This window comes from Mizuhopecten yessoensis, unplaced genomic scaffold (genome assembly GCF_002113885.1).
Source record: "Mizuhopecten yessoensis strain PY_sf001 unplaced genomic scaffold, ASM211388v2 scaffold10885, whole genome shotgun sequence".
Taxonomy (NCBI): Eukaryota; Metazoa; Mollusca; class Bivalvia; order Pectinida; family Pectinidae; genus Mizuhopecten; species Mizuhopecten yessoensis.
Window position 1 is genome coordinate 655,566 of NW_018408770.1, and position 14,130 is coordinate 669,695.

General features: G+C 37.9%; 1 protein-coding gene across 3 annotated transcripts in view; it reads left to right on the plus strand.

Moving 5' to 3' along the window:
- The window catches only part of LOC110463269 (lipoxygenase homology domain-containing protein 1-like), an 80,651-nt gene that overhangs the window by 8,450 nt on the left and 58,071 nt on the right, over window positions 1–14,130 (plus strand). For all 3 annotated transcript variants that reach the window (XM_021517718.1, XM_021517720.1, XM_021517721.1), the window contains exons 11-21: window positions 381–510; window positions 681–787; window positions 1,426–1,602; window positions 1,741–1,956; window positions 2,768–2,945; window positions 3,269–3,400; window positions 7,643–7,797; window positions 8,108–8,327; window positions 10,163–10,314; window positions 10,643–10,800; window positions 12,741–12,796. In XM_021517718.1, the coding sequence (XP_021373393.1) occupies window positions 381–510; window positions 681–787; window positions 1,426–1,602; window positions 1,741–1,956; window positions 2,768–2,945; window positions 3,269–3,400; window positions 7,643–7,797; window positions 8,108–8,327; window positions 10,163–10,314; window positions 10,643–10,800; window positions 12,741–12,796 (1,681 nt within the window). The remainder of the gene's footprint in view (window positions 1–380; window positions 511–680; window positions 788–1,425; window positions 1,603–1,740; window positions 1,957–2,767; window positions 2,946–3,268; window positions 3,401–7,642; window positions 7,798–8,107; window positions 8,328–10,162; window positions 10,315–10,642; window positions 10,801–12,740; window positions 12,797–14,130) is intronic.

A 14,130-nucleotide genomic window follows, 5' to 3' on the forward strand; every position in this document is an offset into this window, starting at 1 on the left:
TGTATTTTCTGGGTAGGAAACTGCAGCTCCCACTTTGCTTACATTGAAATGTTAAATGAGGTTTGATAAAGCAGCTTTGTCTTCACAACATGTTTTCAAGGGTAGATAATTCTGCTGTGTCCACACAATATGTGTAGTAAGGGTAAACAACTTCACATAACCTGTGTATCAAGGGTAGACGACTTAACTGTGTCAACATTACTTGTGATGTTTGGTATCAGGGAAGAAATTTCATGTCCACATGGCATGTGATATTGGTAAATAGCTGTGCTGTGTCCTTTGTCCGCATGTGTTGTTCAAGTGTTAAGACCTTTGTTATGTCAAGGGTAGATGACTCTGTTATACTCCAAGAGCGAGTGACGTACGAGTTTGTGTTGCAGTGGGAATATGAGATGTGGAAGTTCCAGAAAGATGGCAAGGTGAAATTCTACAGTCTGGTCACACACAAAGCTGTCCGCACGAAATCCAACCTCACTGTTGACGCGCTGGCCGATGACTTTGACAACGATGGTATGTTTTAGATGTAATATTATTATTTTAAATGTATTAACTAATTAAAAGAAGTTATCATGTGATATAGGAACTGTTATAAGTATTTAAGATGTTCTTTTTGTAAATACATGTAATACCATATCTGGGGTGATGAGTGGTTATAATATGAGGAGGGTTGTGTGTTTCAGCTGTGTACAATGTGGTGGTGAAGAAAAAGACCATGGTGAGAGCATTCAGTAGTGTCACAAAGCCTAAGAACTTCCTCGCCATCGACAACGGCAAGATCACCATGCAGGTAAGACTTGTCAGCTGTGTTGTAACTGTACTCGTGTGTAGATGAAAAGTTTGCATCCATATACAGCTTAAAGGAAAACCGTCTAAACTAAACACCACTTAGACCAAATTTTTCATTGTGAAATAAACACTCGTTGTCTTATTTAGGAAAGATCATTTTATATAGATAAAGATAGGTTTAGACAGGATTCTAAATATTACAAAGTTTTCTTCAGATAAGTTAATGAGATTGATGTTAATGAATATTGATATCGCCACTTGGTTTAAATGTCCTCAAAACCTGGTTCACATAGGGAAGAACTTTTCAGCCACTGATATGTTTTTTCTTTGCTAAGATCATATATAATAAATCAACAAGAAATCATTCTTTTTTTCCCTATGTGAATAAAAGATGTTTATGAAATCCATTTGAATGATATCAAAGTATTTTAAACTCTTTTTTTTATGAATCAGAGTATTCTCCCTATTTGCCTCAAAGTTATTCTGGGTAATATTTGAAGTAACATTTTGCCCTTATATCAGTAAAGGAATATTCTATTAGCTATTTTTTTGTTCTCTCAATCACCTTTGAAAGGTAAACTGTACTGAACTGAAAAGTTTGAGATTAAAATCTGATATATTGTGCATTGTCATTGACAGGGTATGGGAGGACCATATTGTGAATTCCGTGTGCGTGTCCAGCATGATCGGTCAGTGATGCTGGAGTCAATGAAGAATCCACTACAATTTGTTACGTTCGGTGAAGATGGTCAGCCCGATGATGTACGAGGCGTTCTGGATAAGGAGCCTACACGTAGATTCTTTGTCTACTGCAAGGTAGGTAACTTTGATTTTGTGACATCACAGGTCCTGTCAAGAAAATATAATTATGTCTAAAGTCAAAGTGTATTAATACAGTTTTATTGTTACTGTCATTGTATACTTTACGTAACTGTTTCTGTCCCCGTCACACAGGGAATGTTCCGTCACCGAGGCATTGTTATGCTGTGCTCCTCCTTCACTCAAGCCATCACCATCAACCACGACTACTCCATGCAGGCCACAGGCAAACAGAACAAGATGGCACAGTTCAGGGTGCACAAGATCTCAACAGGAGGCATCCGGATGTTTGAGAGTATGATGAGTCCAGGAAAGTTCATACGCATGAAAGATGGCAAAATTGATTGTATGGTGAGTTTTGAAAATATAATTTGTTAAGCCAAATAAACTTAGATAACTCAATATTTAAGTCATCTGACTCATGTTTGTAAAAATACACATACCAGAATTAGTGCTTGTGTGATTGATTTTGAACACTGTAGTATTTTTATGGTCATAATGTAATTGTAAGAGAGGAAACTTGTCAAGGTAGTAAATTCATCAAATCTACTATCTGGTCTTGAGGAACAAAGTTGTGACATCTACATTGTTCCCATGGCCTCTGGATGAGAGACAGAATATTCCAGATGTATTTAATCTGTGATCTCAGGGAAAGATGAATAATCCCATTGAAGCTACTCTATGACCTTGACCTATTGGTGCGAAATCACTAGGGTTACTTTCGTGTATCCCAGTTGAAACGGTTCAGGTGGTGCAGAAATATTCCATGATAAATGAAACCTATTGAACTGGACTTAAATGCTGAAAATGCACGGTTCCAGAGTTTTGTAACAAATACATGAAAATATATCAATATTGATATTTCCTCCTTTCATTCATCCACTTAATTTTATACCGTATCTTTAAATGTATATATGATTCAACCTTGTTTTATTCAGGAATAGTGCAAACTAGCAATAGTCAGCATTTTAGTTTCAGCCAGGCCCATTACAGACTACATTTGCATGTGCCAAATTTTCTAGAGGTCAGCCTCAGTTCACATCTGAGCCTGTAGTTTTCTTTTCAGGTTCAGCTGGTTGTAATAGTTGAACCGGATATGCGAAAGGGGTCTTGGAGCTCCAATTGAAATTATTGCATGACCTTTGACATTGACGTTTTGCAGGGTGAGCGTAATGAGTACTCCCACTTCATGGTTGAGAAGCACCGTGACCAGGGATATGTGTCGCTCCAGTCTGTGACACAACGTGGGCTGTACCTGGGGATGAAGCCAGATGGCCGTGTGTGGCCTACAGTGGACACTGGTGTCAACAACATCTGGCTCTACCCTTCCGTCATTGAATGTAAGTCACTAGCTTTTCCACAATGGTTTTATAGTGGATTATGTCACATAATATTTCAACTGTAAAAATTACAAACCTATAAGCCTATATATAGATATTTTTTTCAATGAACATAATCTATTCATAATTTCAAACATCTTAAATCGCTACATATATCCCTCAATATAAAACACATGCTATACCCAAACTATTGTGGTAACATATCATTTGCTTGTAAGGCATTGATAGAGGTACTGATATATTTCAACACAATTTTTGAACAATTTTGACAAAATCTTGCAGAGAGAATAACTATTAATTAACATTCCTTCCTACCCTGACAGTTGGTGTTCCTAAGTTACGTAGTACAGAACAAGTGGAGGAGAACGCCTTGATGCAGAGTCGGCAGACTGACAGCGTAATGACTGTTGACATGACACCCACCCCCACCCCCACCCCCCGTGTAGACTTTGCAGGTATTGAAGACTTTGTAGCTTTTCATACAAGCTTTGTTTCATTTAAATATTGATTTAAACTCATATTGTGTATTATATTTTGCATTTATAAAAATTATTTTTGAATGTTGGGGTCAACTTCTGTTTTTTATTAAAAATGGAGAAGTTCTGTTAAAGTTGTGGTGTTATTTGTCTGGATAATTATGGCTAGTAGAAACTAAAGGTTACTGAAGCAGTAAATAACAGCAGCTGTATCTGTTGGTACTTTGTAGTATATGTATCAGAAGGTTCCAAACCTGTGGTCAAAGGTAAGTGGTCCGGAGACTAATACTGTGTTGGCCGTACAATAAAACTTGGCATCTTTGCTGACATTTTGGGAAAGTACTAAAATTTCATGGCTTCAAATTATTGACATGATATACATATGTTTCCAGATTCCAAGTTTTGATGTACACGGCATTGGACCTTGATTGTTGTAACGAGTTGTGATTACATATAACCATATTGTTGGTTTGTTACATTAAATTTTGTCCGTGTAGCATTAATTCACAGATGTCTTGTCTCGTGTCTTAAATGACTTTTGGTTTGAGAGCATAATACATGTGAATTATTGTTTAGTAAGGGACCCATGCACATATGACATGTCGTTTGGTTTGAGACTATAATACATGTGAATTATTGTTTAGTAAGGGACCCATGTGCAAGGTCATGTCGTTTGGTTTGAGAGTATAACACATGTGAATTGTTGTTTAGTAAGGGACCCATGCACATGTGACATGTCGTTTGGTTTGAGAGGGTAATACATGTGAATTGTTGTTTAGTAAGGGACCCATGCACATATGACATGTCGTTTGGTTTGAGACTATAATACATGTGAATTATTGTTTAGTAAGGGACCCATGTGCAAGGTCATGTCGTTTGGTTTGAGAGTATAACACATGTGAATTGTTGTTTAGTAAGGGACCCATGCACATGTAACATGTCATTTGGTTTGAGAGTATAATACATGTGAATTGTTGTTCAGTAAGGGACCCATGCACATGTAACATGTCGTTGGGTTTGAGAGTATAATACATGTGAATTGTTGTTTAGGAAGGGACCCATGCACATGTGACATGTCGTTTGGTTTGAGGGTATAATACATGTGAATTGTTGTTTAGTAAGGGGCCCATGCACATATGACATGTCGTTTGGTTTGCGAGTATAATACATGTGAATTGTTGTTTAGTAAGGGACCCATGCACATATGACATGTCGTTTGGTTTGAGAGTATAATACATGTGAATTATTGTTTAGTAAGGGACCCATGTGCAAGGTCATGTCGTTTGGTTTGAGAGTATAATACATGTGAATTGTTGTTTAGTAAGGGACCCACATGTGACATGCACGTGACATGTCGTTTTGTTTGTGACTAACATGTAAATTGTGAGTTGGTTTGATAATGTTTTTAGGTCACCTGAGACAAAGTCTTAGGTAGCAGTGTACAGTAGCGTACGGTGGCCATGGGTGATATTTTTGTACAATGAATAACCCCTGTAATAGTACATGTATCAAAAGTTAAAAAAAAAATCAGCTCTAAAATTGGCATATACATGATGAATTGGACTATGTGGGCTTTACATTTAAAAAAACAAATATATTGAATTTGGCTTGAAACTTCATTTTTGGCCATTTACGAATCTAGCTTTTCATGTAGTCTATTTTTGTACTCGGCACATGTGTAAATATTGTGAAAAATCCAGTTTGACGACCTATGCTAAAACGTGAGTATTTCTGTGACGGAGTAAGTGATATTTAATTTAAGACAGGTTTTAAAAAAAAAATACTGTTTGCGTGGGTCAAATTTTGGGTTAAAAATCATTTTTTTGCATTTTTTGATGTGGTAACCATGTTTCACAAGTCCCAAATCTGGGGAAATCACTTTTTGAAAAAATATTCATTCTTCTAAAAAAATGTATTCAAAATGTAGTTTATAAATATTTATGCAAGACCACACACTTGTGTTTTTCTAACGAATCAGAAAGCACTCATTTATTGCGCGAAAGAATATATTCACGAGTGAATATATACGTCCACGCAATAAATGAGTGCTTTCTGTTTTGTGTTTGGTCTTGATTTTATCACATACCTTCCGTATTTGGTTGAGATCGATACAAAGATTTTATAAACTTTGATATTTTTTGAAAAAAAACAGGAACTTTTCAGTTCACCATGACAAGGAGATTCTGATAAAAAGTAGTTTTGAATAGTAGGTAAATACAACATTCCGTATTGCACATTGCAATACAGAACGTTGTATTTCATGCTCTGAAAATTTCTTGTACTACTATAACAAGATTTAACAGGTATGTGATAAATATATATATGTAGGTGTGTTGTGCAGGATGAATCCGCTATCCATGTTTATCCGAGACATGCTCTTTATATTTAGGGTCAAGCCATTTCTACTGTACTCTGCTACCTCAAGTGACCTATTGTGATCGCCTTTTGTCCGGCGGCATCTGTCAAATGTGATCGCTTTTTGTCCGGCGGCATCTGTCGTCCGTCATGCGTCCATAAACAATTTACATTTCTGACTTCTCCAAAACCCCTGAAGCAATTTCAATGAAATTTTGTAGAAACCTTCCATGGCTAAAGGTCAACCAAAATTGTGAATTTCATGACCCTGGAGTCTCATGTTTCCCCCTGGGGAGGGGGTAAACTTGACTATCGTTTAATTGTGAATTATATGGTCCCCAGCCCCCAGGGGCCTGAGGGACGGGGCCAAAAAGGGTCAAATTGACTAAAATTTCAAAAATCTTCTTCTCAAGATCCAGATATGGTAGAATCCTCATTAGAATACTGTTCAAAATTGGAAGGGTCTTAAGGTGCTTTACCTAAATTAAGCTGACTGACAGAAACCACTATTCGTATATAGTACATACTACCCAGATCTTTCACACTACTTTTGCATTACATGTAGTTCAAGTTACCTTTGTTACAAAATGATTTCTTTTTCATTTGGCAACATCGATAACATCAGTTTTTACATAACTCAGGTGAGCGTTAAGGCCCATGGGCCTCTTGTATTCTCTACAAATAATTCTGGTGTTTGTAAGCCAGAAAACTTGAAGTCACTTGGCTAAGATCATTACAGGTAGCATTTTTATGCCCCCGCCATACAATGGGGGGGGGGGGGGGGGGCATATAGTGTTACCCATGTCCGTCCCGTCTCGTCCCAATTCAATGTAAACACTTAGTAACTTCATTCTTTGACAGATTTTGGTCAAACTTTATACAAAGGTCAAGTATGGGTATACTTCGGACATCGTTGTATTTCAGGGATCCCAGGTCAAGGCCAAGGTCACACTTGCTATATATAGAAAATCATGAACGGATTCAATTTAAACACTTTGCAACTTCATTCTTTCATGGATTTTTGTCAAACTTTATACAAAGGTCAAGTATGGGTATACTTCGGACATCGTTGCATTTCAGGGATCCAAGGTCAAGGCCAAGGTCACTGTTGCTATATATAGAAAATCATCTACTGATTCAATTTAAACACTTAGCAACTTCATTCAATATGTTATTGAGATGGTAATAACATACAGAAAAATTATATGAATATTAAAATCAACTTTAAGTGTAGTACCTTGTGTGTATTCATGTTTCAGGGTATCAAGATCAAAGTGGGTGTAACTTTTTATAGAACACTGAAACTAATTTCACATGGCAGCGGGGGCATTTATGTCTTACAGACATTTTCTACTTTATAAGGTGGTGGTTGTGGGGGATGATGGATATGAGTTAGCCTCATGATAGCATTAGAGTTTTTGTTGGAAAAACAGATAAAATGCTATTATTTTAAAAAAGGGATTTATGTCCTTTATTTCCTTACCACAATGGTGGCAATATAAGTTACACTTCATCTATTTCACAACAGTTGTAAAACAAGCTTTTTTAACATATATTAATCACATTTGTTGGCATGGTAATGCCCTGGGGGTCTTAATGTGGAAAGAAACCAGAGTTCCCAGAGAAAACCCACATGGTAGGGCAAGTGACCCCATACCGTTTCACGTCCGGTCGGGGAATCAAAACCCCAGCTGTCTTTGTGAAAGTTGAGTGCGCTATCCATTGTGCCACCCCACAAACCAGTATTATAAGGTATAGATTCAGAAATACATAATACCCTACTGTAGACCTTCCTGTATAAGGGTCCATAGTATGATACCTTTATGTTACTTTAAATGTTGACCCTGTTTCACCTGTGTATTTCAGTTGGAGATTGGAGTATCAATATCAGTACCAAAGACACACTGAAGAATGGAGACATTGCTCTGGTTGTGTATGGAGACCGGGGTAACTCTGGTGCTATCCCACTTGGGGCTCCGAGTAAAGAAATCTTCCAGGAAGGCAACAAGGATGAGTTCAGGGTAAGTAGGGGCTATATTTTATTAGGGTATTTCCTTTATTTTAGATTTTATATAGGATATTGTTCAAGAACTTATAGTTTAATAAGGTCTGGTATGATAAGATTGAAACATTCCTAATAATTTTGTGGGTGTGAGAGTCATTTTGTATGACACAGAGTTTAAACAGCAGTGAAACTTGAAAATAAAGATTTCTGTCACAGGTATGATATTATTCAATGTTAATGTTACCAGTATGACAGTATTCAAGGTTTCAGTCATAGACTTATGCTGTTTTCTGTGGCTTGTCCAATATTGCATTGTTAATTTTCAGGCAAATCTACAGAAAGTTGGTACAATAAAAAAGATCAGACTGGAACTGACTCCCAAGGGAACTGATGCCTCTTGGAAGGTAGATGATGTTGTGTTTGAGAACCTGACCTCAAATGAGGTGCTGGAGTTCAATTTTAACAAATGGCTGTCCACCGCTCATGAGGACCAGCAGAACATGCGAGAAATGCCCGTCACCAAACAAGGCACTGACTCCCGTAATTGTAAGTGTTTTTTATAAAATTGTTCAGTTATATTTTTACACTGGACCATTTTCCCAGTTGTTGATTAGAATAGACTCTGCAGCTTTAATTTTGAGCTATGAACATATAGGCAGGAGATTTGTCTGTTCCATGTGTCGCTAGTAACTTAACGGTACCCGGTATATCAGTTTCTATGTAGAGTGTACAACCAGTGAAACGTTTTGGTTGCTTGTGAAATAATGGTACTTGTACCTGGCATATGTTTCCTGTGCATCGTCTTCAACAAGATATTGGTTGTACATTGAACATTTCTACAATAAAAGTCTGGTCACCTGGACACTATGGCTTCTAAAAATCAGTTTGAGCCATGGGATGCTTCAAAGGTTTATATTTCATCTAATAGTTTAAACACATAATGAACAGTTATAAGTTTGATGTTGTGCAAAGGCTATTTTGATAAACATTTCAAGATTCGTCTGTTTAATGAAAGGTTGAAAAATGTTTCAAAGCCTAAAGCAGAATGTTTTTTAAGGAAAATATGTTGTCCTCTTTAACCATTTCACCACTGTAGACCAGAATGGACCCTTCCAGATAAATGTATGGTAGAGTCTACTAAAGTTACCTAGGGATGAAAGGGTTAACAACGGTCTGTATACCACCGTAGATCTGTCTGTAACAACTGCTTGTCTTTAACTTTTATCAATCTATAACTTCCATCTGTCTATCTCTACCAGCCATTATACCACCTCTCTATGACTACCATTATTGTACAGTACTACCATTCTATAACTTCAGCCTTCCTATAACTTCCACTCTCTGTAACTGCCGCCTGTCTATAACTATAACTATTGCTGGCCTGTAACTAGCACGTGCCTGTTATTGCAACCCAACTACCACCTTTCTATAACTACCACTTGTCTTTATATATAACAAGTCTAAAACTACAACCTAGCTACCACCTGTCTATAACTACCACTTGTCTTTATATATAACAAGTATATAACTACAACCCAGCTACCACCTGTCTATAACTACTACTTGTCCATATATATAACAAGTGTATAACTACAACCTAGCTACCACCTGTCTATAACTACCACTTGTCTATATATATATCAAGTCTATAAATACAACCTAGCTACCACCTGTCTATAACTACCACTTGTCCATATATATAACAAGTCTATAACAACAACCTAGCTACCACCTGTCTATAACTACCACTTGTCTATATATATAACAAATCTATATCTACAACCTAGCTACCACCTGTCTATTACTACCACTTGTCTATATATAACAAGTATATAACTACAACCTAGCTACCACCTGTCTATTACTACCACCTGTATATATATATAACAAGTCTATAACTACCGCTTGTCCATATATATAACAAGTATATAACTACAACCTAGCTACCACCTGTCTATACCTACCACTTGTCTATATCTATAACAAGTCTATACCTACAACCTAGCTACCACCTGTCTATAACTACCACTTGTCTATATATATAACAAGTATATAACTACAACCCAGCTACCACCTGTCTATAAGTACCACTTGTCTTTATATATAACAAGTATATAACTACAACCTAGCTACCACCTGTCTTTAACCACCAAGTGACTAAATCTACCCCAATTCTACCTCAACCACCTGACAATGTCTATTATAACAATCTGTCACTTTTGATTCATAATGTGTAAATGCTTCTTTCTTTTTTCTAGCAAACTGCCTATAAAGACCTCTTGTCTGTATCAAGACTGGTTTTGCTTGGGCAGGTTTAACTGTTTCCTATGATTTTATTTCAGTCACATTATTTTATATATGATTCCTGTTGTGTTTACCAGTAATCAAGTATAAGGTGAGGGTCCAGACAGGAAATGAAATTGGTTCGGAGACTGAAGCAAGTGTCTACTTCAACTTGTTTGGGGATGATGGGGACATAGGAAAGCGACTTCTGCTCAAATCCAGCAACAAGCAAAAGTTTCGTCGTGGCCAGGTTAGTCCTTAACCTCAATCAAATGAGATAATATAAAATACATCGTTTATAATAAATGCTTCAAAGGTTTATATTTCATCTAATAGTTTAAACACATAATGAACAGTTATAAGTTTGATGTTGTGCAAAGGCTATCTTGATAAACATTTCAAGATTCGTCTGTTTAATGAAAGGTTGAAAAATGTTTCAAAGCCTAAAGCAGAATGTTTTTTAAGGAAATATGTTGTCCTCTTTAACAAATTTAAAAATCATTTAAGTGTGTCCTATTATATATGTGTTTTGAAAAATAAAACTTGTTGACAAAACTTGTTGCCCATTGTACTTTTAGGTGGATGTGTTTGAAGTGGAGGCAGTATCGATTGGTCGTCCTCAGCGGTGCATTGTGGGTCATGAGGAGACTGCTGATGGCCAGGGATGGTACCTGGACCAGATTGTAGTACAGCAGGGGGATGATGCTCAGGAGAAGTACATCTTTGAGTGTGACAGGTGTGTATTAAATTTCATGTTGGTTAGAATATTCTTGTATAATATTGTGTAACCTATTTAGGGCGGTGTGTAACCTACCTAGGGCAGTGTGTAACCTATTTAGGGCAGTGTGTTACCTACCTAGGGCAGTGTGTAGCATACCTAGGGCAGTGTTTAACCTACCTAGGGCAGTGTGTAAGCTACCTAGGGCAGAGTGTTATCTACCTAGGGCAGTGTGTTACCTACTAAGGGCATTGTGTAACCTACCAAGGGCAGTGTGTTACCTATTTAGGGCAGTGTGTAACTTACCTAGGGCAGTGTGTAACCTACCTAGGGCAGTGTGTAACCTATTTAGGGCAGTGTGTTGCCTACCTAGGGCAGTGTGTAGCATACCTAGGGCAGTGTTTAACCTACCTAGGGCAGTGTGTAAGCTACCTAGGGCAGTGTGTAATCTACCTAGGGCAGTGTGTTACCTACTAAGGGCAGTGTGTAACTTACCTAGGGCAGTGTGTAACCTACCAAGGGCAGTGTGTTACCTACCTAGGGCAGTGTGTAACTTACCTAGGGCAGTGTGTAACCTACCTAGGGCAGTGTGTAACCTACTAAGGTCAGTGTGTAACCTACCTAGGGCAGTGTGTAACCTACCTAGGACAGTGTGTTAGCTATTTAGAGCAGTGTGTTACCTATCTAGGGCAGTGTGTAACCTATGTAGGGCAGTGTGTAACCTACCTAGGGTAGTGTGTAACCTAACAAGGGCAGTGTGTAACCTACCTAGGGCAGTGTGTAACCTATTTAGGGTAGTGTGTAACCTACCAAGGGCAGTGTGTAACCTATTTAGGGCAGTGTGAACCTACCAAGGGCAGTGTGTAATCAACTAAGGCCAGTGTGTAACCTACTGAGGGCATTGTGTAACTTACCTAGTTCTGCGTCAGTGAGTCGGCTACTATGGGTTGCATGTGGCCACATAGGGTTTTACACAGCTACCTAGGGCTGAGTGGGGCTACTACGGGTTGTGTGTAGCTACCCAAGGCTGAGTGGGGCTACTATGAGTTGTGTGTAGCCACATAAGGTTGTGTGTAGCTACCCAAGGCTGAGTGGGGCTACTACAGGTTGTGTGTAGCCATATAAGGTTCTGTGTGGCCACATAAGATTGTGTGTGGCTACCCAAGGCTGACTGGGGCTACTACGGGTTGTGTGTACCCACATAAGGTTGTGTGTAGCTACCCAAGGCTGAGTGGGGCTACTATGGGTTGTGTGTAGCCACATAAGGTTGTGTGTGCCCACATAAGGTTGTGTGTAGCTACCCAAGGCTGAGTGGGCTACTACGGGTTGTGTGTAGCCACATAAGGTTGTGTGTAGCTACCCAAGTCTGAGTGGGGCTACTACGGGTTGTGTGTACCCACATAAGGTTGTGTGTAGCTACCCAAGGCTGAGTGGGGCTACTACGGGTTGTGTGTAGCCACATAAGGTTTCGTGTAGCTACCCAAGGCTGAGTGGGGCTACTACGGGTTGTGTGTAGCCACATAAGGTTCTGTGTGGCCACATTAGATTGTGTGTGACTACCCAAGGCTGAGTAGGGGACTATTTAAGGTTGGGTAGGACCACTTAGAGTTGTGAAATGACAACCTTTTATTGTATGTTGCTACAGAGCATTTTATGTGGCTACCTAGGGTTCTGTATTACTTCTATCAATCAATCAGTTGGTTAAATAAATGTGAAATATTATCTTCTTGTTATTATATGTAATAAATTAACATTTTAAATCTATGTAATATCAACATACCTGTACATGATACATGTTTATACTCAGTTTAACTGACTTGATGTTTCCAACTTTATTAGATAAAAGGCTTTATATGATGAACACAATACAAGTTTACACCTGTATTGAACTGTCTGTATATTTCTGTGGTGTATTTGCTTCTACACTGTCTAAACCAAGGCTATATTTTGTGTTGTAGGTGGCTGGACACCGGTCAGGAAGACCGCCGGATCGAGAGGACACTTACACTCAAGGGTAGGTGATGGTGCTCACTCACATCATACTGACCGCGCTTCTAACTGGGTGTGGGTGTGTCCGTGGCGTGTGTGAGGGGTAGGGGGCGTGTCTGCATGCTCTAAGTATCTGTTGGTCCAGCTGTAGTTGTGTTCCCCAAAGCCTGATTGGCAGAATTTTTCTTGAATCATCAGTTAGTGCTTTATATATCAAATACACAACAATGTTAACTCCCCTTTGTCTTCATTACATCCATTTCAACTATTTGTAAAGGACTGCAGGTTTTAGTTGTAATCCTTTAAATGTACCTGTGACCAATTTATCAACCATCCCCTCTTCCAGTGCCCAATAAAAGTTTACAAGGAGAGTGTTCATGATTCCATGAACTCCTGGAAAACAATCTCATCTGTTTGTTTGTGAAATGAATTATGGTGGCCATATTGTTGTAGTGTTACTGACGCAACTCATATTTTTACTCATTTATTTTTGTAATGATATGTGACAATTAATGAACTTCAAACTTTGTATGCACCAGTTGTACGTCTCAGATACTCTCATTTCTGTTAAAGCATTTGTTAAGTCCGTCCATGTTTTCCCGTTGATGACCTAAAGCACCATGTTGACCTTTTTCTCATGATAATGCTCTATTCATTGAAACAGCTCCCATCTGCAAGAGATTATACAAGTATTGAAACCTAAAAATAATTGATTTTGCATTTGTTATTATTTTGTTTGAGCTGGTGTGTATGCTTACATTGAATCTCATTTGTATACAAGTCTACAGTGTTAGTAACCGAGTGATGTTTAACACTGGCATGTGGTGAATATGTTGACAGATGTGTGAGCTTGATTATTGTAATGCATGGATTTTTTATTTATTTTTAGATTTATTTACAACATTGCTGTATAACTCAGCTGTAGATAAATGTTATTTATACCATATCGCTGTAAGACTTAGCTGTTACATTTACATATAGTTATAATTCCTTTTAGAATATACTCCTAAGAATATGGTATTTTTTTTATTCACATAAAATGTACTCATGATAATATATGTGTACTGTTTTCTGCATTGTTTGAGACTTTTTGAATTGATAAAATTAACATTGCCACCCTTTTTAATCTCATGTTTTAATGATTTACAATGTTAAAGAGTAATGTTTCTTGGCAACTCTTCATTTAGAATTTTTCTATGAGAATACCCCTGTTGATAATATGCCATGAAATTAATGGATCAAACAACACAAGTAGATGAGGGGGAAATCCAGATGAAAGATCCTCTACGAAGGCGAAGTAACACTGTAATCCAGTCTAAAGTTTGTTCCTATTGTTAACTTTAGACTTTAGTTTTGGTG